This window comes from Centroberyx affinis, unplaced genomic scaffold, assembly GCF_046629955.1.
Source record: "Centroberyx affinis isolate AG114_WGS23_722 - 3 ecotype Tasmania unplaced genomic scaffold, CSIRO-AGI_Caff_v1 ptg001793l_1, whole genome shotgun sequence".
In the NCBI taxonomy this organism is placed as follows: Eukaryota; Metazoa; Chordata; class Actinopteri; order Beryciformes; family Berycidae; genus Centroberyx; species Centroberyx affinis.
Window position 1 is genome coordinate 254,480 of NW_027280183.1, and position 22,762 is coordinate 277,241.

The window sequence follows — 22,762 nt, forward strand, 5'->3', positions numbered from 1 at the left end:
TCATTATAACATAGTCATAGTGTAGTCATAGTGTAGTAATAGTGGCACTATACAGGTTCCCACCTCACCTCAGGCCATCAACAGTTTCATACAAGGATTGTCTATTATTGTGACTACTGGTTGGTTTACAGCCATTTAATTGGAAAATGTAGAAAGGGCATCTGCTATTGATTTATGCCAATTTCTTCTCTAAAAATGATGAGATATGCAGCGAAAGAAAACCGAAAGATGAGCAGAGAAAACCTCCATAGTCCTCAATTATGGTCTTTCTGTAGTCCAACGAGTTTTTATCTCTGTAATCCGCCTCTCTGCCCAGGTATCTCCAATCATCATCAACACAGTGATCACCATCCAGTCGGTGCTGACGCCCGCAGCGGAGACGCCCCAGGAGCTGGACAGCCCCGTGCCCCCGGAGCTGTGGGAGAGGCGGGGCTGGAAGGAGCTCAAACTCTGGTTCCTGGAGGAGGAGGGGGACGAGGACGCACAGTCACTGGCCCCGCTGATACCACAGGGGGAGTCATTACAGGTAATCCAGCACTGTTGGGACTGAACGGATAATATTCAGAGTATGTGATATGATGATAATTTTGTTAGAATAGTCACTGACTCTATAGTTCTACAGCATTAAGTATTATGCTCCAATCCACTTACCATGTGTTGATCATGATAGGACTCTGTGAATACCTTTGTTTTGATTTCTTGCTTTTTTTTTGTTACATTCGGTCACAATTACATAATGAATCCTTTTTGCAGTGATATTTTAGATTTCACATGGGCAAACAGGTATTCCAGCTTAGCGTATAAGAATGGGGCGTTTGATTCCGCACACTGTTAATCCCTGCAGGTGGCCATCAACTCTATCTGTGTGACTCTGGAGGCAGGAGTGGGGCACCGCACCATCCCCATGCTCCTGGCCAAGTCCTCCTTCTGTGGAGACGTCAAGAACTGGAGCACACTCATTAACCTGCACAGCCAGCTCAACCTGGAGGTAGCACACAAACACACACAAACACACACACTTTAACCTTTAACCTTAACCTTTAACCATTAACTTTTGTAAAATAGCACTTTGCAAAGTGAGGACCAAAAAAATTTTTTCACTTTTGAGTTTTTTTCTAATCTTTCCATTGTCTTGATGACATTTGGTCCACTCAAAGACAGAAGTGCATGCACACATTTTTAAGATGAATTATGATACACAGTTGTTATTTACAGTTGATGTCTCACATTGCCTTTATTCATGTCAACGTTTACCATATGTACACTCATTGATAGCAGCCTATCTGAATATCAGACAGGCTCACCACAAGCTCATGTTTCTATATAGGAAATTGTGGTTTGTGTTGTGTTTTACCTTTAGGTTCACTACTTCAATGAGGTGATGGGAGTGTGGGAACCACTGCTGGAGCCCTTAGAGGATGAGACTAGAGACGGCTTCAGACCTTGGACACTGGGACTGAAGGTACACACACACACAAACACACACAACACACAAACACATCACACACACATGCCCAGTGCGCCTGTCTAACCATCTTACCGTCCTGTAACCAGATGAAGAAGAAGCCAGTGAAGTACACAGGTTTGTCAGATGAGGTGGATTACAATGTACCGGACTATAAGACTGTCATCACCATCTGCAGTAAGGACCAGCTCAACATCACGCTCTCCAAGTGCGGACTGGGCATGCTGGGTAACCTGGGCACGGTAAGGAAGCAGCAGTCAACGGGGTAAAGGGGAATACCACTCAATTAAAAAAATCACATATGGACATCTGAGAGGGGGTCGTGGTTGGGAGAGGGAGGAGGAATCATGATGGTAGGATTGGAGGGAAAAAGGAAGGGATGTTTTTGTTTTATATTTCATCAATATTATCATCATTCATGATTGGAACACTCCTGTCATGAATAACTAACCCAGAGCTATACAGCTCGACCTGTGATTAACCTGTGATATCCATTAATCTGGAGTTGCTTTGTAAACTGAATGGGAAACTTGAAATTTGAATTTCTTCAAAAACACATCTTTTTTCTGTTGCTATATCAATTGTGAATAAATAATCTATGCTTATCAACAGAAGATCTCCCTGGGTTCTCACACAGTAACCTTTGCCTTCTCTCTTCTATAGTTACTATTTATATAACATTACAGATTATAGTCTTAGTTCTGTGGGTTTTGAGGAGAGCTGTTCATGTTCACAATTATTGATTACACAGTCCTACATCAAAGGGATATCATACATTTCTGAATTATTTGGTAACCCCCTTTAATACATCTTGTGCGTGCGTATACCAGTGTGTACCTGTGTATCTTCATGTTGTTGTGTTTCCCCAGGCGTTTGCCGAGGCTGCCAAGCAGACAGCAGAGTGTTTCCAGAAGGACGAGGCTCCGTTTGTGGTGAAAAACCGGCTGGGCGTGCCGGTGTCCGTCCTCCACAGCGAGATGTTTTGTCCCATCAACCGTGAGAGCAGCAACCGCACCGTGGAGCTGCAGGACGGGGAGAGCCTCAACATGGACTACTCAAGAACCACGACGGACTCCGACCAGTTCTCTGCTATGACCTCCCTGAGTGCCAAGGACTACTTCATACAGCCCAGTAAGTTACACCAGATACGCATGTACATATATACATGCAAACAGTCAGATGTTGCTTTATGCATCACACACCACTGCCAACACAGTCTACTTGTATACACAGACTAGACTTAATGTGACTTTTATTAGTCCTATGCTAAACTAAGGATTAATTCATGTGTGCAGTCACTCTCAATTGAACCTTTTAGTATTAGAGTCAATAATGACATAGTAATATATTGACTTTTGAAGAAAAATTGTTATGTACCTGATGTTGCTTTGTCAGTATTTCAAAGTGCGACTCTAAAACGCGACTGTTTTGTTTTTGTTTGTAAGAAATGGCTTGTGATAGCTAATAACTTCAATAGTATTCAAAAGTGAGTTTTACTTTCATGCCAGCAATCATTTTTTACGAGTTGGGGTCACTATTTTTAAATGGTGGATATTTCATTTTGGAATGATAATATTAATTTCTATATATGTCCATTTACACAAAGAAGTCTGAATGAGAAACAGTTTTGCCTTGCATACTGTAAGCTGTCTGTGTACAAAACAAATAAAACAGAAAACCCTAAAGCCAAATACACATTAACTGCATCTTATTTCCTCCACTCTCCCCAGCTCCGGTGGGCCACACTTCAGCCTGTGTGATCCCCCTGATCAAGGTGGGCCGGGGGATGTACAGCGTGATGCACAAAGACTCGGGCGTCACTCGTTTCCTGGTCTGTCAGATCTACTCTGTGGAGGGCAGCAAGTACATCAAGATCCGCTCTCCTTTCCAGGTGCATCATCGATCATCTCATACATCCTTAGTGAAAGTATCCAGGGTTGTAGAACAGGCTGTACTTTGCGGTTAGGTGGCAGAAAATACATCAAGATCTCCCTTCAGGGTGCATTGATCCCCTTCTGAATCCCCAATTAACTTCATCCTTGCATTTTAGGGAGATACAAGGGAAAGTAATGCCAAAGCAAGGGAAAGTAATGCCAAAGCCTCAGATGGTGCAGATGAAGGGCAGCATGTACTGTGTATCAAGACATGCTCTGTCTTCCAGATAATACCAAACTCACACTAAGATTAAAAAAAAAAGAATAAATAATGATAATAAGCACCAGCCATAAGTTAGATCGTAATGGATCAAATAAGAAGAAGATTACAGATCGAATTAAAATACCGAATACATTTAAAATCTTGAGGGTTTTCCTTTTTCTCATTCTCTCTCTCCTTTCATGCAGATCATCAATCATTTCTCGATCCCATTCAAAGTGTTTGAAGGGTCAACTTGTCTGGGTACATCTCTCCCTACTGAGGAGTTCTGTGTGCCTCTGGACTCATATAGGTTAGGAAAACACACAAACATACCCTTACATCCACACACATCTTCATACACTCATTCTTATGTACACACACACACACACACACACACTCTCTCTCTCTCTCTCTCTGTCTGTCTCTCACTCTGTCTCCCTCACTCTCACCCCGTCTTTGCCTTTCTCTCATTCACACACAAACACACACACTCTTTCACCTCCGTCCACTCTCTGCTCTCTGCTGCCCTCTGCAGGTCTGAGCTGAGCCTGCAGCCAGTAACGGAGGAAGACACGGGTGACCAGGGCGAGCAGTTCGAGTGCTCTGAGGGCTTCAGCTACGAGGACATTAGGGGCCAGGAGCCCGGGACGCGCCTCCAGCAGACCTGCCGCCGTCGTGGAGACCAGGCCGGTGTGCTGATGGTCAACATCGTGCCGCTGAGGGACACTGTGATGTCCACACACACCGGAAATGTCGGGGAGAACTTCGACGAGCCCTTCGTCCTTCACCTGTGGCCGTCCGTCTTGCTACGCAACCTGCTGCCTTACCCCATCACCTACAAACTAAAGGTAGGATGGGACATACGAATGAGCCAGTTATAGTGCTACTACCACTAGCCGATAGTGTAACTAACAAAAACAATGGACAGCATACAGCTTGTGACATACACCCAAGAAAAATAAATCACTGTCATCTGTAATTTAAGTATTTTGCGTTAACTTGGCATTGGACGTTAGCTGGACAGTTAGCTTAACTGCTAACTGGACATATCTTTCGTTATGTTAATATTACGCCATAGTGAAGAGATTTAATTCACTGAATTAGTAACTTTTTAACTTGATGTCAAAACAAGATAATGTTTGCTGTTGTAAAACATCACTTTCTCGCCTTTCAAACCTTTAAACTATTGTAGAGCGTGTTGTGTTTTGATTGCATATGAAATGCTTTGTTTAATAGGAAAGTTGCATGAACCTCATGCAACGTGCAACTCACCAACTCAACCGAGTTGCATGAATAGTTTTGCTGTGTAACGCCTGCCTTAGACTTGCATTAGTCACATACCTTTATGTCTCACGAGAAGCTCAAATTAAAGTGAGGAAAACAGCTTCACCTTCTCAATGTCACAATTAATCTTGTGCTTTCTTGGCAAGCCAAAGTTCACATAAAGATTGCATAGATATAATACTTGGGATTCATTGTTTTACTCATTGTCCCTCTCTGCCTGTTGGCCAACAGGACAGCGGAGACTCCGCCCCTGAGGCCACTCTGAAGCCGGGCCACTCTGCCCAGCTTCACACTGCAGTCATCAACCAGTCAAGTCTTGCTCTCTGCCTGCTGGACTACTTGGCTCAGGATTGGTCTGCTAAGTACAGGTCTGCCTTCCGTCTCATGCATCATATCTATACTTCCTCGCCATTTGTTATTGTTATGAATATATTGCCATGAATAACATTTTTGTGGCAGAGTAATAATTTTTATACATTTCACTGATATGCTCTTACATTTATATTTTACATTTTAAGCTTTTAAAATTAGTACAACAGTAGAATACGCTAATATTCCTCGATCACCAAAATTACAGGCAACCAAAGAAATAGGAGACTAGAAAAGAGAGATTTGATTCAGCGGGCTCAGGGCGATGTGTGGTACTTCTTGAAAAGATGAGTTTTTAGCCTACAACAGTGGATGAGGAAGATTTTTACCATCATCCTCATTAGAAAAAGGTCCATAAAAATCACCTTCATGTTGCCCTCTGTAATTAAATTTCTCTTGGGGAATAAATAAATGATCTTGTCATACAGTCTCCGCAGCGAGCAGGAGGAGATCACCTTCATCGTGTTCCAGTCTCTGCGAGAGGAGGAAGAAGAGGATGGAGAGAGCGACGGGACGGAGAGGAAGAGGGCTGAGCTGGACATAGCGGTGCATGTTAAATATGACCCGGGACAGACAGAGGTGGCTATCCATTCACCTTATTGGATGGTGAATAAGACAGGCAGGTTGCTGCAGTATAAGGCTGATGATATCCACCGGAAACACCCGCTGGACTACGACATGCCCCTCCTCTTCTCCTTCAAGCCTCGCAACTTCCTACAGAACAATAAGGTAAAGGGGGATCTGATGTTGGACATCAAGCCAAAGGTCATTTAAAGAAATTTAAAAGAGACCTATTAGTTTAAAGTAATAATTCACATAATTCCCAGGGTGAGTTTACTGTATCTGTCAACCTATGGCATCGTCTGCCCCTCTTGAATGTGTAATTGGCAATAGCATATATATACTTTATTTTTAGGAGGACCAAGGACCAACACAACTACAAAGATATATTTCATGCCACTACTGCACTAGTTGCTCTGTATTACAGTATTTTTGCGCTGTTACCTAGTTTCCAATATCTGTCCTCTTAAAAAAAAAAACAATGCAGAACAGGGAAAAAAATATTTGTCATATTATAATATTTCTGAATATATGCCAAGGTGTTTGAAATACAATTTTATGAGGACTTAAAAACTGAAAACTACAAACATTGTACCAAATTGAAATATGGCTTGAAGTCACTTGGAAGTCGATGTGTTTTTGTTTGTACTTAGGAATACTGAGGTGTGCATACAGTACACATTGTCTCTCTCCCTAACCCTCAGTTGAATCTTACTATATCACTCTTTGTACTGAATGTCTGATCTGTGAATGCCTTCTCTTCATCCCTCAGGTCCGTCTGATGATCTCAGACAGCGAACTGTCAGACGATTTTTCCCTGGATACCGTCGGTAGCTATGGAGATGTGAAATGTAAAGGCAGATACAAAGATTACTTGGTAAGATTTTGCTAAGGACGCTTTAACTTTGAGACTTAAAACCACATATGCTTTAATTAAAGAGCCAGATTTATGGGATGGAATTTTACTGAGTTAGTAAGACAGCTTTTGGTATTTATTGGTATTTATTGGTGTGTTTTATTTCTTTAAGTATTATTGAGAATCGGTAGCTATCCCAGAAGTGTAACAAACAATAGAACAGCAAATTCAGTTGATTGCTTAATTATCATGTTTTGGATTCGTGTGGTATCTGTCTGACTTCAGGTTGGTGTGAAGATAGACGCCAGCAGTTTCAGTCTGACCCGCATCGTGACCTTTGTCCCGTTCTACCTGGTGGTGAACAGAACCAAACACTTCATCTGGATAAGTGAAGAGGGACAGGATCACTGGACCCAGGTTCAACCAGAACAGGTCAGAACCAAGTCTGGGAAGCTCAGAAACAATCCAAAATATTTTGCATCAGTGTTTCCCCTACAAAGAAGTTCAGAGACTTAGAGATAAATATTGGCCAAAAGACTAGGACATTATGGAAAAGTTCTTAGCTAAGACTTTAACCTTTTTGAGGGCTGCGTTTTTGAAATACTGAATGATGTGTAACATTTTCAGATAAAACCCTTTCTGTATTATTTATGGTTTTGTTTTATTCCATGTTTAGTCTGCCTTTCCGTTCTGGCCCGAGAAAGACACCAAGAAGCTCAAGATCAAAGTGGAAGGTTGTGAATCGCCTCCTCGGACCCTTGACTTCACACGGCCAGAGAACTGCTTACTGCTGCATCTGGACAACACCGTGAGTGGAAGAGTAAACACACACACACATAAAGATAGTTGTGGTCCCATCCTACATGGGTGTTGATATATTGAAAAAAAAAAAACGTCATTTTACATCAGGCTCCAGGCTAACAACATTTAACAAACCCTAATATATTCCAGTATGTAGACCGTTGTTGGTGTCTGTTTTCCAGCTGGGTGGGATCACCGTAGACGTGAACCTATCAGAGCACTCGGCTGTGATCCGTTTCTCTGACTACCACGACGGTGCTGCCCCCTTCCTCATCATCAACCACACTAAGGACCAGATTCTGCAGTTCTACCAGAGGTAAGAACTGACAATTGCCTTCCCTTCAGACATGCGATTTGTGTCACCACAAGAATTAAACCAAATGCGTAATGGGTGGGATGCAAAACGGGTGCAGTCAGGGGAGAAGACAGGATAGAGAGTAGATGGTGAGCATGAGGGGGATGGAGCATATCATGAATAACATCAAGGACAGGTTCTTAAAGTACCACACGTTCGAGAACAGAAGGAGAAGGATCAAGGTAGGAGGGTGGAGGTAGGAGGGTGGAGAAGGGGAGATGAACTTATGGAGAAGCAGGAGAGGGGAAGAAGGCAGGGAGGGGCTGAAAATACACGGAAAATGGAGATAATGGGATGGCTGAGGGTAGATTGTCACCACATACTCCATTTTAATTTAGTTGGATTACGTACTTACGTTGTCAAATACTCAGTCACCAGGTACTTAACTAGTTATATCTAAATGTGTAATTGTTCCCATCCCTAAATATAATACAGCTGAGGTGCAGGGAATTCTGTTTTCTTGGACCTGTCAGTAATGCAATATTTTCAGTAAATGTCCATTGACAAGTGTCCCAACTTTAGACATCAACACAATATTTAAAACTATTCAAAAATATGTTTAACACCCTCCTCTCCAGTTTGTGAATGCCTGCAAAGAGTCTTGTTTAGCATAAATACATTTATTTATGTGAGCAAACAGTGGCTCACGTTTATGACCAAAATACCTTGTGAAACGCACCTTGGCTTGAGGAGAAATCCTGCAGGTGAGAGATCTCTACGCTTTGCTTTACTTTGTTTTAGTGCTGCACCACCATCAACACAAAGATCTGGCATAAGCTGTTGGTAGGGCTGGTAAAGGGCAGAAATAGTGTTTTTATTTCTGCAACTGATCACAATAATTTAAAAGGCATCCGGTTGCAGCCATATGGGACACAGAGGGTGTGGCAAAGGGATAGGGAAAATACCAGTCAGCTCACCAGTTGCCATCTCTTGAATGGAAGTAGAAATCACTGTTCCCACATGAATGTTCTTGTAAGTCGAACTCGAGGCTCAAGGTGTAGATTTCAACCAGAGGTAAAAGAGTAGGGAGGAGCAAGACAGGAGGGGAAAGGGAAGGCTGAAGACAGGAACAATCAAGTGAAGTGTAAAATCATCAAAGTATAAAGTTTTTCCATCTGTGTTTTATGCTTGTTACTGAAGCTTCTGTATTTCATTTTCATTTGAGGTTTTCTGCTTAGTGTTGACACATTTTTTTCATTTCATGTTTTCTTTCAGTGTTATATTTTGTGTATTACCGTTGAATGACAATATGTTTTTTTGTCTTCTTGCAGCTACTTTGACATTTTAGTTTGTCATAACCTAGAAAGTTTGTTTATGTTGATGGCATTCTGTTTGTTTATGTTTGTGTGTTGTGGGTCACGCAGCGGGCGGAGAAACTCCACGTGGGTGGCTGACGAGCTGCTCGACCTCTCCTTCTCAGTAGAGGATGAGGACAGGTAGAAAAATATCAGGAGGGGAAAACTGCTCTGACACACTCTGAACTCTAAGAGAGAGAGAGAGAGAGAGAGAGAGGAGTAATGGGAGGGGAGAAATGGGACCGAGAGAAACAAAAAGTGAATTTTCTAGAAGTGCTAAATAATATACATACTGAGGAAAAGAGGGAAGTAGAGCTGCTACATTTCTCCTCCAGTGAGGAGAATGACAAGCAGGACTAAAGGTCCTAACACATTACATACAGTATTATAGCATAGGTTCTGTGAAGTGATGGGAGAGGAAGCAGAGGAGAAGGAGACCAATAAAGCGTAAAGTGAGGACACCTCTGATATAAGATGGCATATACACTACCAGTCAAAAGTTTGGACACAGCTGATTGAATGTACTATTATTTTTCATTATCTTGAAGCCATTTTGATCTAAAGGCTTACGCTTAAATGCTTTAAATTTGTTTCTTAGACAAATATAAATAGTGAAGTTGATGCCTATGTATGAATTTCTCTCCAAAGCCTTTGCCTTTCTATCAAGGCAAAGGGCGACTACTTTAAAGAATCTAAAATATAAGATAGTTTTGATTTGTTTAGCTCTTTTTTTGTCACTGCATAATTCTGTTTGTGTTATGTCATAGTTTTGATGTCTTTACTATTATTCTAAAATGTGAAAAATGGTAAAAATAAAGAAAAATGTGTGTTGCCAAACTTTTGACTGGTAGTGTACACAGTGTTAGAGAGAGAGAAGAAAGGAGGAGAAAGATTGGCTATAGAGGAGACAATTAATGGAGAAGTGCAGGGAAAGGAGGAAACACACACACACAAATGATTTCAAGTAAAAAGAATGACACAGTCACTACAAAGTGTCAGCACACTGAGTGCAGAGTGTGGTCAGATTGAGATTTCAGGTAACCATAACTATCGGGAGACTGCTTCAGCTCTGATTTGGGTTTGTCTGTTTAATCTGCTCCTCATTCTTACCAACATACTTTTGACACTTCTTATTCATATACAGTATGTATCATGTAGTACAGTATGTATATGTTACAAAACTCTTAAAACAATGACTGATTAAGTCAATTTATCTTCCATTTTGACACTTATTACAAAAAGAGTAGGGCACTCTTTCTTAAACTATTTCTTTAACAAGGACCCAATGAAGGGCCCAAATATATAAAAGAGAAGTATTTTTTCATGAGCTTAGGTCCCAGGAAGAGACCTATTGGAAATTCCTATTGGTCAGATTTTTTCCTGTCTGAAAAGGTTTAAGAATCACTGTAGTAGAGTAAAAAGGAGCAGGTTAGACATCTAAGCCCATTTATTACTATGATCCTTTGACCCCCTATCAAGTTTCATTAAATCGTCTTTACCTTTAGATCTGTTAGCTTTGGCTGCTGCTGATTGGATGGGATTCTGCCGGTGGAATCACACCTCCGCTTCCTGCAGTAGTTCTGTCGAACGGGCGGACTTGATCTCTCATTTCTTCATCCTCATCTGTATATTATGGCATCCCCACTTCCTCTCTTTCTGTTTTTTCCATTTTCTCATGTTTGCCTTTTCTCTCTGATTAAAGGAGAGGTATCGGGGACTTTTGGGTGTTTAGCCGTTGTACTGTCATATATTGTCATGATGACATATGACTATTTCTGTCTGTTTATGGGAATTGTCTGTGTGCTTTGTGGATTGTCAAACGATTAACGACATGACAGTCGATTCTTGGTGGCCGGGCTCCGTTATGTCGTCCTCTGTTTCACTGTTGCCGTCGTTTTATGCTTACTGTCATCTGACGTGTTTGATTTATCTTTCCTTGGTTTTTACTGGCTGTAAGCTTGGTTATGTCACTGCCTAATATACATGTCTGTATGCGGGTGGGTTTCGTGTGCGTGCAGCTCTCAGAAGGAGATGGAGAAGGAGGAGCTGGAGCCGGGTAAAGCTGTTTACTATACCTGGACCGAGCCCATAGGGTCCCGAGAGCTACGCTGGAAGTGTGGCAGCTACAGCGGGGCACTGAGGAGCGAGGAGGTACTTTGTCTGAGACAGAATAACAAATTACAGTTTCAGGGCCGTATTTACTAAGCGTTTGCGGAGGTGTTAATGCAGCTGCATGTGTAAAAAAAAAAAGTGCAGATTCTGATCTATTAACCTGTAAGCACAAATATTTTGCATTTTGAAATGGGGTATACACTTGGCATGGGACTTGATGCAATTAATGTGTTTTGAAGAGTGGCAGTGATAGGGCTCAAATGGAGGAAATTGTGACTGTCTTGATTTGTATAAGTGCTCTTGATAAATCAGGGTCCAAACTGGAGAAAGCTGCGCTCGTTAGTTTTTTGCCCATGGTAGTAATTAGCAGGCCTCTTGGTAAATACAACCTTCACATTCATCAGAATATCTCAGTGTTGACGTTTCATGTTGTTGAGCTTTAGATCGGTGTGTTACATCCATAGGGTATGGGAAACAGTCAGCTAAAAACACTGTCAAATTAGTTTCTACTGACCTTAAACCTCACATATCTTTTTATTATTGTTAATTTATTTATTTTTACATTTTCTAAGAGCAGGGGCAATGTTGTTGTTGCGCTGGACCACCACTGTAGGGCCAAACTGCAGCTGTAGTGGTGGTGATATGTGTTTTACTTAAGGATCTGTAGGTGTATAGTTGATCCAGTTCATTTATTTTTCTGCCTTTGTATGTTTCAGGACCTAAAGTTGCATTTATTGTAGGATAATTACAACTGTAGACACACTTTCCACTTTGTCCTGTGTTTAAGAGATGAATCTCACTCGTTTTTTGTGTGTGTGTGTGTGCATTCTGTAGGATCTGCGTGAAGACATGAGTGATGAGGGAAAGCTATTCCTGATCTCCTTCTATGAAGGTAAAGTACAAGATAAAAAAGCTCTCCAAAGTTTTTAGTTATCTTAACGTTTGTTTTCTTTTAATCTGTGTTTAGAACTGTGTGTAGAAATATGGAAATGTGTTTACCACTATGTTTTATCTTGGGCAAGGAAGTCACTAACAGAAGCCAGGTTCAAGCCTGTGTTGGCGAGCATCTTTCCTGTTGAAGTGTCCGAGAGCAAGTCACTGAATCCCCACCAGCTCCACTATGGAGCCAGAACAGTGAATTTAGCATTTTTCTTCTTCTTCTCGTCAGTTTCTGGCAGCCAGTATTCTTCCCAAAATATGCAGATTAGATGCAAATCACGCCTCTCTGCCCCTCCACTGAAAACACCTCCCCTCGACGCCAAAAGAGTGACAACAAAACTGTCATTGAAAAAAACACTTTGAATGAAAAGATTGTGAGTGCATGGTCAAAACATGAGCAAGGGTGTTACATTCAGTTCGTTTTTTATGCCAAGTTTTTATTTTTCAATAAAAACATTTTCAATGCCAAATTTTTTTTTTCTGTTACAATAAATACTATTTTCAATGACAGTTTTTCAATGCCAGTGTTTTTTTTTTGTTTGTTGTTTTTTTTTAGTTCAATTTTGGTTTTCAATGCCGATTTGTTTCAATTCCAAATACAATGTCAACTCTTTTTTTTTTTTTTTTTTTCTTTTCAATGCAAAATACTGAAGTCACTGTTCTGACTCTGACTGTTCTGTAGCGGAGCCTGAACAGTCAGATTTCCTTTATTGGATTAAATAAAGTCTCATATTACTGTCTAATGGTTTGGTTTTACTGTTGATGTGAAGGTCTCCAGCGCGTGGTGCTGTTCACCGAGGAGCGTCGCGTCTACAAGCTGCTGTGTGAGAGTGAGAAGGCGCAGCTGGCTGAGCAGGAAATCATCCTGTCGCTACGGGATATGGGCGTGTCACTGGTCAACAACAGCAGCGGCCAGGAGGTCTCCTTCATCGGGATAACAAGGTAGACAAGCATTAATGCACACACACACACACACCCAAACACCATGGTCACTCATACACACACATACACACTCCCTGTCTCTAAGAATACACTGACACAAACACAGGCAATGGGACACTTGGCCGAACCTTCAAAACTCCATATTTTTTGCAGAATTACAATGTTATTTCATAATACAAAATATAATTCCATAGTAAAATATAGAGAAACTGGTGATACTGTAAAGAAAGAATCATTGTTTTCCCTCTATTTGCAAAGGTATATTGTCATAGGGCTGGGCGATAATTCAGTATTATCGTTTCTCGTCTTTCAGTGGAATCATATCATGATGATATGAAGATATTTTAATATCGTGACACTCATTTCTGCTGTCTAAATTGATGATGACAAGCAAATTTTACTTAAAAACTCTCATAAAATCAGGTATGGTAGGAATATTATTTGAATATTTCTGTTTTGTTTGACATCACACCTAACATTACCATTTGGTTCAATGAGATGAACATTAATTTGATTATTTAACATGATTTTGCATACATGAACCATATTGTGATATATATATTCATATCGAGAAAAATCCTTATGATTATCGTGATATTGATTTCAACCATATCGCCCAGCCCTATATTGTCACCAATTACAATCTAAAGCAAAATATGCACTCTTGCAAACATAAACATGTTAAAACATGTACATTTGCATGATGCTTGGCCATTCCTGGTTGGTGAATTTGTACAGACTACATTCCTTTGTTCCGTTCTCTGCACAGTTCTGATGTGGTGTGGGAGTCGAAGCCTAAGAAGAGATCTCGTTGGAAGCCTCTGAGCACTAAAGACGCTGAGATGCTGGAGAGCTGCTTCAGAGAGTACATCGAGTCCGGGCCCATTGACAATTACATTGTCGACCTGGACAATGGCTTCCAGGTTAGAGCCCCAATATACTGAACACCCAGTCAGTCCTTTTCTTCCACTTGATTCCACGGCTCCCATCACAAACTTTCAGCTGTATTAATTCAGTAATGGTTGATCATAACAGCAGGAAAATTGCCCTTTTAAAAAAAACAAATAATTTAGACAAGGATCTCCTGAATTCACATACAAATATAGGGCCAGTGTTTTGAATGTTTATCACTTATCACATTAAGCTATCATATTTATAATTATATCACAATCAAGTATAATAAAGTACATAAAAAAAGAACTATTTAGAACAGCAAAATGCCAAAGGACCAAAACTGGGACAAACACAGATCACCTGCAGCTCCCACTGTGCATTTATCCACATAAGCATTTGGTCTGTTTCAATTGTAGCTTTCAATCAAATAGTTTTATTGAAAGCTACCTATACGTACCGTTAGACTTGCATCAAAGGGGCATCCTGGTGGCTCGGTTCACTCTACTTTGAACTGTCTAATAAAAGGCAAAAATGCCAAAAAATAATCTTAAAAACTTGCTTCAATATGTGTGATTCCTTCTTCAGTGTATGTGCAGTTTAATCAAATGCAATGACCAGGCATTTATTAGAGACAGATGTTCATTTGTATTTGAGGTCAGGTGTTTATTGGAAATGTTGTGTTATCTGTGCTTGTCTCCCAGGTGTCCTTTACTCCCAATAGCATGGATATGCGGATGATGCTGCCGTACGACGCTCCTCTCAGGAGGAACTTCCTGCCCGGAGTGAAGGTGGAGTACAGCGTCTCACCGCGACAGAGCGCCTACCGTGTCCAGATCAACCGCATACAGGTGAAAAGAACAGAGAGTCGTTTGAAACAGAAGAGTATGTCTTCCTGACAGAGGTGAAAATGGATCACAGTATCAACCGTATCCATATCCGTCTTCCACCTCCTTGATTCTTACACTATTACAAGTCGGCCAAAGTTCCTTCCCTCAGAACTTGTCCTTGAATGCATCTTGAGTCCTGAGAGTGTCAGAGAAACAAATTCTTAAAATGTTTTCTATTCACCCTGATAGCCTTAATAATACATCTTTTCCTCGTACAGATCCAGAATCAGCTGCCAGGAGCCATCTTCCCCTACGTCTTCTACCCCGTAAAACTGCCTAAGTCCGTCACCATGGACTCAGGTCAGTCTATCCGCTTCATATATGCTGTTTAGATTAGCATTATGCGCTGTTGTTTATATGCACCGCTTCAGTCTATAGTATTATTTTTTCATTTTCCTTTTTCTTGCAGAACCCAAACCCCTAACAGATATCAGCATTGTTACCAGAGCAGCAGGACACTCTGATATCTCTCGCATCAAGTAATTATTTTCTCACTGTTTCCTTCTCTCTCTTGTTTACCTTCTCTCATTTTTTTCTGTCACACACACTCTCTCTCTCTCTCTCTCTCTCTCTCTTTCTCTCTCTCTCTCTCTCTCTCTCCCTCGCTTGCTCGGCCCCACCCCTCTTATATGTCATGAAGCACTATAACTTTGCTGCTATCGTGTGCTAGTTTGCCATGTGGTAATGATCCTATTACGTTGCACATGTTAGGCTTGGGCCAATATTTGATATTCAATATTTTTTGCGATATCGAATCGTAATTGTGCAAGCTTTTAAACTTATAAACCTGTAATCTAGTGGTAGGATAGTAAAAAAAACAAAAATACTCATAGTTGTAGTGAAAAACTTGTCTTTTTTTACTTCAAGGGGGTTATAATGTGTAATTTGGTAGAAATAAAAGCTTTTTTTCGCAAGTTGGCCCCTAAACGGCTGTTGGTGTGTCTGTCCACCTCAGGTACTTCAAGGTGTTGATTCAGGAGATGGATCTGAAGGTGGATCTGGGCTTCCTCTATGCCATCCTGGACCTGTTCACCCCAGAGAATGCCAGCACCATGAGCACCGAACAGGAGGTCAGTCCACACACGCACACGCACACACGCACACACGCACGCACACACACACACACACACACACACACAGTTATACTACTGAGGTTATTTATGAGGTTCTATGACCTGATACAAAAAAGGCTTTTTAACAAATTTTCACTATAACAAAGTGCTGCACATCACATTTTTTCTTTTCTTCTGTTGTAAGCTAATACGTGCCTTTTCAATATTTTGAAGGGGTTGATAGAGGTCCATCCTGACTTTTGTGTGTGTCTTTGTCTTTACATGCATATTTATGTGTGTGTGTGTGTGCTTGTGTTATTCCTCTAGGTGGAACTGTTTGAGAAGGACATAGAGTATCTGATGACAGAACTAAACCCAGTCTCTGCTGCTGACACTTCTCCTATCAGCCTCTATGAGTACTTCCACATTTCCCCCATCAAGGTATGTACTGTATATGTGTGCATATGTGCGCACCCACGTGTGTTTGTGTGGGTTTTTATTATGTCTCTATTTTACATTAGCCCATATGAGTCAGTGACTTCAGTGCATCCTCCACAGGGAAATGGTCATATACATGCAAATGTTTATAGCAGTGTTTACTCTATTCATTTTCATTCATTAGAAAAGTAATATTATTACTTTTTCCACAATTGAGTAATGTAACAAATATGTAATGTAACTGTTTCAATTTCAGTAATAATATTACAGTATTATTAGTATTATTATTACAATATTATTATTATTATTAATCAAGAAGAGAATTCAGTTCAGTTCAAAAGAGATTATCTAAGAACTATTTCCCACCACCATCCCCTGATTTGTTTTGATCATGATTAATCATCCTCCACTTTTAGTAGTTTGCAGGCAGACCTTGAGCTAGTCCAACCATCATGAGTGAAGCCTGTATGAAAAAATGTCACAAAAATTAATTTCTCTGGCTGGAGGTATTCCCACTACTTTGATTTTATTGAGCAAAAGGATGACAAGAACATTGGACATTTACGCTCTTTGGTCACCCCGATTCACACTAAAGTATACAGGCGAGGCAATTAAGTTATTTGAGAGTATAACAGAAAAGTAATATAACACATAGTGTAGTGAATGATTGATCCCATGGAGTAATAATTCAAGTCATAATATTAATTATGGAATGAATAACGACTAATGAGTAACAAACTACTTGTCTTGTCCATCACTGCAAAACAATTGGCCGCAGTGCTTCAAAAATTGTGAAATAAAAAAAAAATGGTCTTAGCTGAATTTCCGCCAGGAACAGAAACAAGCATAAAGCCAATGTAATGGAGTATCCGAATATTTTGTTCTTCTTAAAACTTTAACTACAACTTGAACTAAAACTGTCTAGATCCGAAATTGGGGCATAAACAGAAAATAATAAAAAGCCATAATGAATCAAAATCGTCCCCAAACACCACAAATAGATATTGGCAAGACACTGGTATACAATATAATACTGTTGTGTATTTAACACTAGAAATAGCAATAATTAGTCATGTTACTGTATGTCCAGCTGCACCTGAGTTTGTCTCTGAGTACGGGAGGGGAGGACGGCTTGAAGGAGAAGAGAGACACAGAACTGATTCCTGTCCAGTCCCTTAACCTGCTGCTGAAGAGTATCGGAGCCACACTCACTGATGTACAGGATGTTGTCTTCAAGTACGGATGCATACAAACACTCAAATAAACTCACACACAGGCGTTCACTTAGTCCTTTTTATTTGTGATTTGTTGTGGGATAAATTCAAACACAGCTGTTTGTTCACATCCACATCACTGCTTCTGATTCTGTCATTTATTTCAGGCTGGCCTTCTTTGAGTTGACCTTCCAGTTTTGTACCACCCAGCAGCTACAGTGGGAGGTCGTCAGACATTACTCCAAGCAGGTAACACACACACACACACACACACACACACACACACACACACACACTCGCATGAACAATGACAAAGCAATAGTAATCCACAGACTGCAGTGGCCCATAGTGTATCATGTCTTCTCTCAGGCCATCAAGTATGAATAGGTGCATGGACTGGACATCAACTCACCTAACTAGTCACTACAAGTCATCTTACCAGTGTCCATGTATGTGTATCTCAGGCTATTAAACAGATGTATGTGTTGGTGCTGGGTCTGGATGTCCTGGGAAATCCCTTTGGGCTGATCAGAGGACTGTCTGAGGGAGTGGAGGCCTTCTTCTATGAGCCCTATCAGGTAGGAATACAATACTAGTGCTGACTAGCTGGGCATATGTAACATATTGCTATTGTGGTGTGAAAACATAACTTACATTTTGGTGTTTTACTGTTTTTATTACTTAAGTTGAACGTTTACATCATCCTGTATTTGCTAAAAACATTTCAGGAGCCCAGAGGTCCTCAACGCCCATTCAAAACCTACTGTATAATTAAGATGGATGATCTTAATCTTTTTTACAGTTTTACATTCAACAGCAGCGATATCATAAAGTAAAACATGAAATTGCATGCATTGTCATACAGTGGTTTAAAGCAGACTTAATGTGCCATCATAGCTGAATTTCAGCATTAGGTTTATGCCGACATTTCTAGCAGAGAAATTTTAACTTAGAGTCCTGCTAATGTAAACATGCGGTAGCTTGATGGCTCCTTTACCTGTAACTGTTCTCTGGGGTTTTATAGGGAGCCATCCAGGGGCCGGAGGAGTTTGTTGAAGGCATGGCTCTCGGGATGAAAGCTCTGGTGGGGGGAGCTGTAGGTAAGAACTGGGATTTGTCAGTATTCATAATTCTTCTACAATAGCTCTTGTATGGTAGATCACCTGATCTACCATACGCTAATGTAGGCATTTACATGTACACTGATAAGTGTTAATATTTTGAATAATAAAGTATTCTATTTTTAAGTCGGCCCATGTAAACAACATCTTTTTGTACAATGACCGGACTAGGTTCATATTCAAATTAGGAGAAACCTTAATAAGATTTCCTGGGATATATTGATATTATCCTGGATACAGCTGCATGCATACACTTTATCCTACATATTGTTGGGTTTTGGTTTACCTGACAATATTCAGAATGTACATATATACAGAATATATACAGAATATATGTACATATATTCAGAATGCACCTTAAGTGGAATTAAAGTTATTATCCAGAATAGTGTGCATGTAAACACATTTCCTGGAATGTGTCATCATCTAATATTTGTAAGATTTATAGAGATTTGTATCTGCCTCCCAGGGGGCATAGCGGGTGCGGCCTCCAGGATCACAGGTGCCATGGCGAAGGGCGTCGCTGCGATAACGATGGACGAGGAATACCAGCAGAAGAGACGAGAGACCATGAACAAGCAACCTAGCGGCCTGAGAGAGGGGCTGGCCAGGGGCGGAAAGGGACTGGTGTCTGTACGTAGGACCAGAGGAGACCAGGACAGAATTATAGAGGAATATGAACTAGTAATACCAGTGTATAACTCAGTGTTCCTGTGGTAGAGGAACAAACAGACCAGAAACCTAAGAGAGGTTGCTTTTTACTACAACCTGTGTCGATCAGCAAAACCTGTTTTTGACCCTTGTTTTGAAATGTGTCTTCTTTTCCTCTTAGGGATTTGTCAGTGGGATCACAGGGATTGTTACCAAACCCATAAAAGGTATGTTGAGTCTCACACCTCATACAAATTTAAAAAGTGATGAGGAGGGGGCAGGGGTGTTAGGAGACACCTTCTAACTCTCATATTACTGGATGTCATATGTCCTAGAAGTACACAAATACATCAAAATTCCCAAAAGAGATTTAAAACATTAGTGGGAGCAAGAAGCTGTAATTTTTTTTAAAACAAATTTATGAAGTTGCAAATAGATGCACATTAATGTCAAGATTTTCAATAGGATGGATGTCTTTCATTATAGCATGACTACATAATAATGATTTTCAGCTGAATAAGTGGCATTAGAGCATATACACTCTAAAAGATAAAGAGACTAGCTAGGCCTAGCCTGATAGAGGCTCTTTTTCAAGAGATCTTCATTTTTTTTTTTAAGATATGTTATGATGTGTGTTTATTCTGCAGGTGCCCAGAAGGAGGGAGCAGCTGGCTTCTTTAAGGGCGTAGGGAAGGGTTTGGTTGGAGCAGTAGCCAGACCTACAGGAGGCATTATTGACATGGCCAGCAGTACTTTCCAAGGGATCAAGAGGTGTGTGTGAGGGTTTACATGTATTTTCATGTGTGTGTTACATGTGTGCGAATGTGCATGCCATTGTATACAAATTGTCAGTGTGTGTGTTTGCACTCAGTGGCTCTATAACGTTTGTATTTGTATCAAAAAACATACATTTGATTTGGATGTGTGGTGGCCTCACAAGGGGGGATGGGACAGCAAGAAATAATACAAAAAGGCTTATATAACACAACAAGAACATAATCATTTATTGCATACTGCTGCACTTGTACAAGAAAGCATTCAAGTTCAAAATGTCATCCCATCTCAGTAGCTAGTAGCCCCCAGATATAAAACAAAGTGTAAAGCCATATGCAAAGAAGAGCCATTTTGTTGTTTAAGGTGTGCCAGAAAAAAACACTCAGTTGGCTTATGAGTGTTTCTGTGTGTGTGTGTGTGTGTGTGCGTGTGTGAATGTGAGTGCTTGTTTATGTAGGCATACTGTGTGCTTGCATCAGTAAGTGTGTATGCATGTGTACAGTGTATAGTCTGCTTTTGTGTGTGTGTGTGTATGTATGTGTGCGTACTAAACAGCTACAGTACTGTGCAAAAGTCTTAGGCACCCTAGATTTTTTAAATACATTTTGTCTTAGATGTTTATTTGTTTTCTGCATTAGTGTGTCAGTAGACTGCTCTTTATAGTAACTATTTTATATTCATTTCGTTATTTTTGAAAGCATCTTCTCTTTATAGAATTTTTGTACATGTGCCTGAGACTTTTGCAGTTACGCAGTAGTGCGTAACGTTTTTGTACGTCTCGTCCCATCACCAGGGCGGCAGAGACTTCGCAGGATATTGAATCTCTGCGTCCTCCTCGCTTCATCCACGAGGACGGAGTCATACGACCATATAAGGAGAGGGAGGGCCTCGGCAGTCAGATGCTCCAGGTAGGGCAAAAGTCTCATCATCAGCCTGGCTTCAGCTAGTAAGACCTGGGCAAATATGTGTATGAATATTCAGTCAGAATTTCAGTTTTCACTTAACTGAAACCAGGGCGGCTCTATTTCACCTTTGCTTGAAAGGGATTTTACTATTTCTGATGCTGTACAATGAGATAAATGAAGCATCCCTCATACACTTTAAACAAAAACATTTTAAAACCATCTTTAAATTTGCCCAGGTCCGCTGCTGTTGTGTGTCTACCTTGTGTATTTGTGTGTCTGTGTGTGTGTCCACTTTGGATTCTCCCAGGAACATTTTCTTTTCATCCTCATATCCTCTCCTCCACACCCCTAATGCATTTTCTACACCATCCTTCCTTCAGTCTACTTGATGTTAATTATCGCTAAGCCTTTTAGCTATTTTAGCTATTTTATTGGCCTTTCATGTTTATGGATTCAATAGTTTGTGATTCAACTCAACATTCAGTGATTAATCCACTTCCATGGCTGTATTTGTTGTTGCAAGGAGAGGTGGAAGTAAACACTCACATCAGCAAAAATAGAGAGAAGTGCAGGGACACCCACGGTTCCAAAGCAGAAATTGACATTTATTGAGACATTTGCTAATTATACAGATGTTGTCACCCTGTCTTGGTGAAAATGTTGTATTTTATTGCATCAGAGCAATAGATGTGTGGCAACCTCTCTGTTTTTTCCCTGTACTTCTAGTCAAAAAACATTATTGTTCTAGGGCCTTGTGAGGTGTATCTGGCTTTGGCAAATTGTGCTATTATTTGGATGCAAGTATTGTCCTTTCAGGCAATAGCAAAACTGCCTGTAATAATGGCAGTGACTTGGCCAAGTTTATTGTTGATTAGCACATTAAGTTGGGTGTGAATGAGAGCCTGTGTGTCAGTAGTGAGTCTTGTAGATTTTACTGTAGCTTAGAAAAGGTTGTTGAGAGTTTTGTTTAAATTGACTTGTGAAGCTGTGAGCCTTAACGTTAACGTTATGGATCAGCATCATAGATGTTCCCCTCAATCCCCTTGCTGTAGCTGTTGAGTTGAACCTTTGTCTTTTTATCTTTTGACAGTATTGAAGGTTAATTATTTTGATGTTTATTTAAAAACAATTGTCCAAAGACCCGTTGAGTTTGCCTCTGTTTCCATCTGCTTCGCTGTCTTAGGAGTATGAGTATGACATAAATGAAATATCACTGAAACTGACATCTCAAATCATTGCCGACGTTGGACAACATTGCAGTGTGCCTCGCTGTACCACTTGAGAACCACTGGAGTAGATGAACGTAGCCCAGAGATGAACGGGTAGAAACAGGCTTTATTTCCTCTCTCTCTGCTCTGACCTCGGCTCTGTCTTCTCTCTTGTCATGTCCACAGAGGAGATTGGCCTTCACTGAATGGAGTAGAACTGCCACAGAGGCTGAGGATGATGATGATGATGAAGGCAGCTAGGAGTGAATTGCTAAGTGCTAACCCTAGCGTAGCGTAGCGTGCTTCTGCTTTGTCCGTCTAGTAGTCTATACTAGTGTTGTGTTCTGCCTGGTGTCTGTCGAGTGCTCTCATGGGAGATTTGAACAAACCAAAGAAAAGCCTTTTGCGTAATTAATTTCTGTCCCGACCAGAGATTTGTTTTTATGTATAATTATAATTTTGGCTGTTAATTAACTTGAAATGTGTGTTGTGTTAGACTTGAC

General features: G+C 40.6%; 1 protein-coding gene across 1 annotated transcript in view; it reads left to right on the forward strand.

Annotated features, from left to right (window-relative positions):
- vps13a (vacuolar protein sorting 13 homolog A) overlaps positions 1-22,762 on the forward strand; it is a 53,964-nt gene that overhangs the window by 26,440 nt on the left and 4,762 nt on the right. Inside the window, 31 exon segments of the mRNA XM_071529484.1 lie at positions 317-526; positions 845-988; positions 1,361-1,462; positions 1,555-1,707; positions 2,335-2,596; positions 3,196-3,356; positions 3,808-3,911; positions 4,137-4,449; positions 5,117-5,253; positions 5,683-5,983; positions 6,588-6,692; positions 6,957-7,088; positions 7,348-7,479; positions 7,655-7,788; positions 11,141-11,273; positions 12,069-12,126; positions 12,944-13,115; positions 13,885-14,038; positions 14,711-14,857; positions 15,115-15,196; positions 15,306-15,375; positions 15,852-15,966; positions 16,276-16,389; positions 17,477-17,622; positions 17,768-17,849; positions 18,065-18,178; positions 18,625-18,700; positions 19,191-19,354; positions 19,554-19,599; positions 20,020-20,143; positions 20,940-21,054. Of these exon segments, the coding sequence (XP_071385585.1) occupies positions 317-526; positions 845-988; positions 1,361-1,462; positions 1,555-1,707; positions 2,335-2,596; positions 3,196-3,356; positions 3,808-3,911; positions 4,137-4,449; positions 5,117-5,253; positions 5,683-5,983; positions 6,588-6,692; positions 6,957-7,088; positions 7,348-7,479; positions 7,655-7,788; positions 11,141-11,273; positions 12,069-12,126; positions 12,944-13,115; positions 13,885-14,038; positions 14,711-14,857; positions 15,115-15,196; positions 15,306-15,375; positions 15,852-15,966; positions 16,276-16,389; positions 17,477-17,622; positions 17,768-17,849; positions 18,065-18,178; positions 18,625-18,700; positions 19,191-19,354; positions 19,554-19,599; positions 20,020-20,143; positions 20,940-21,054 (4,302 nt within the window).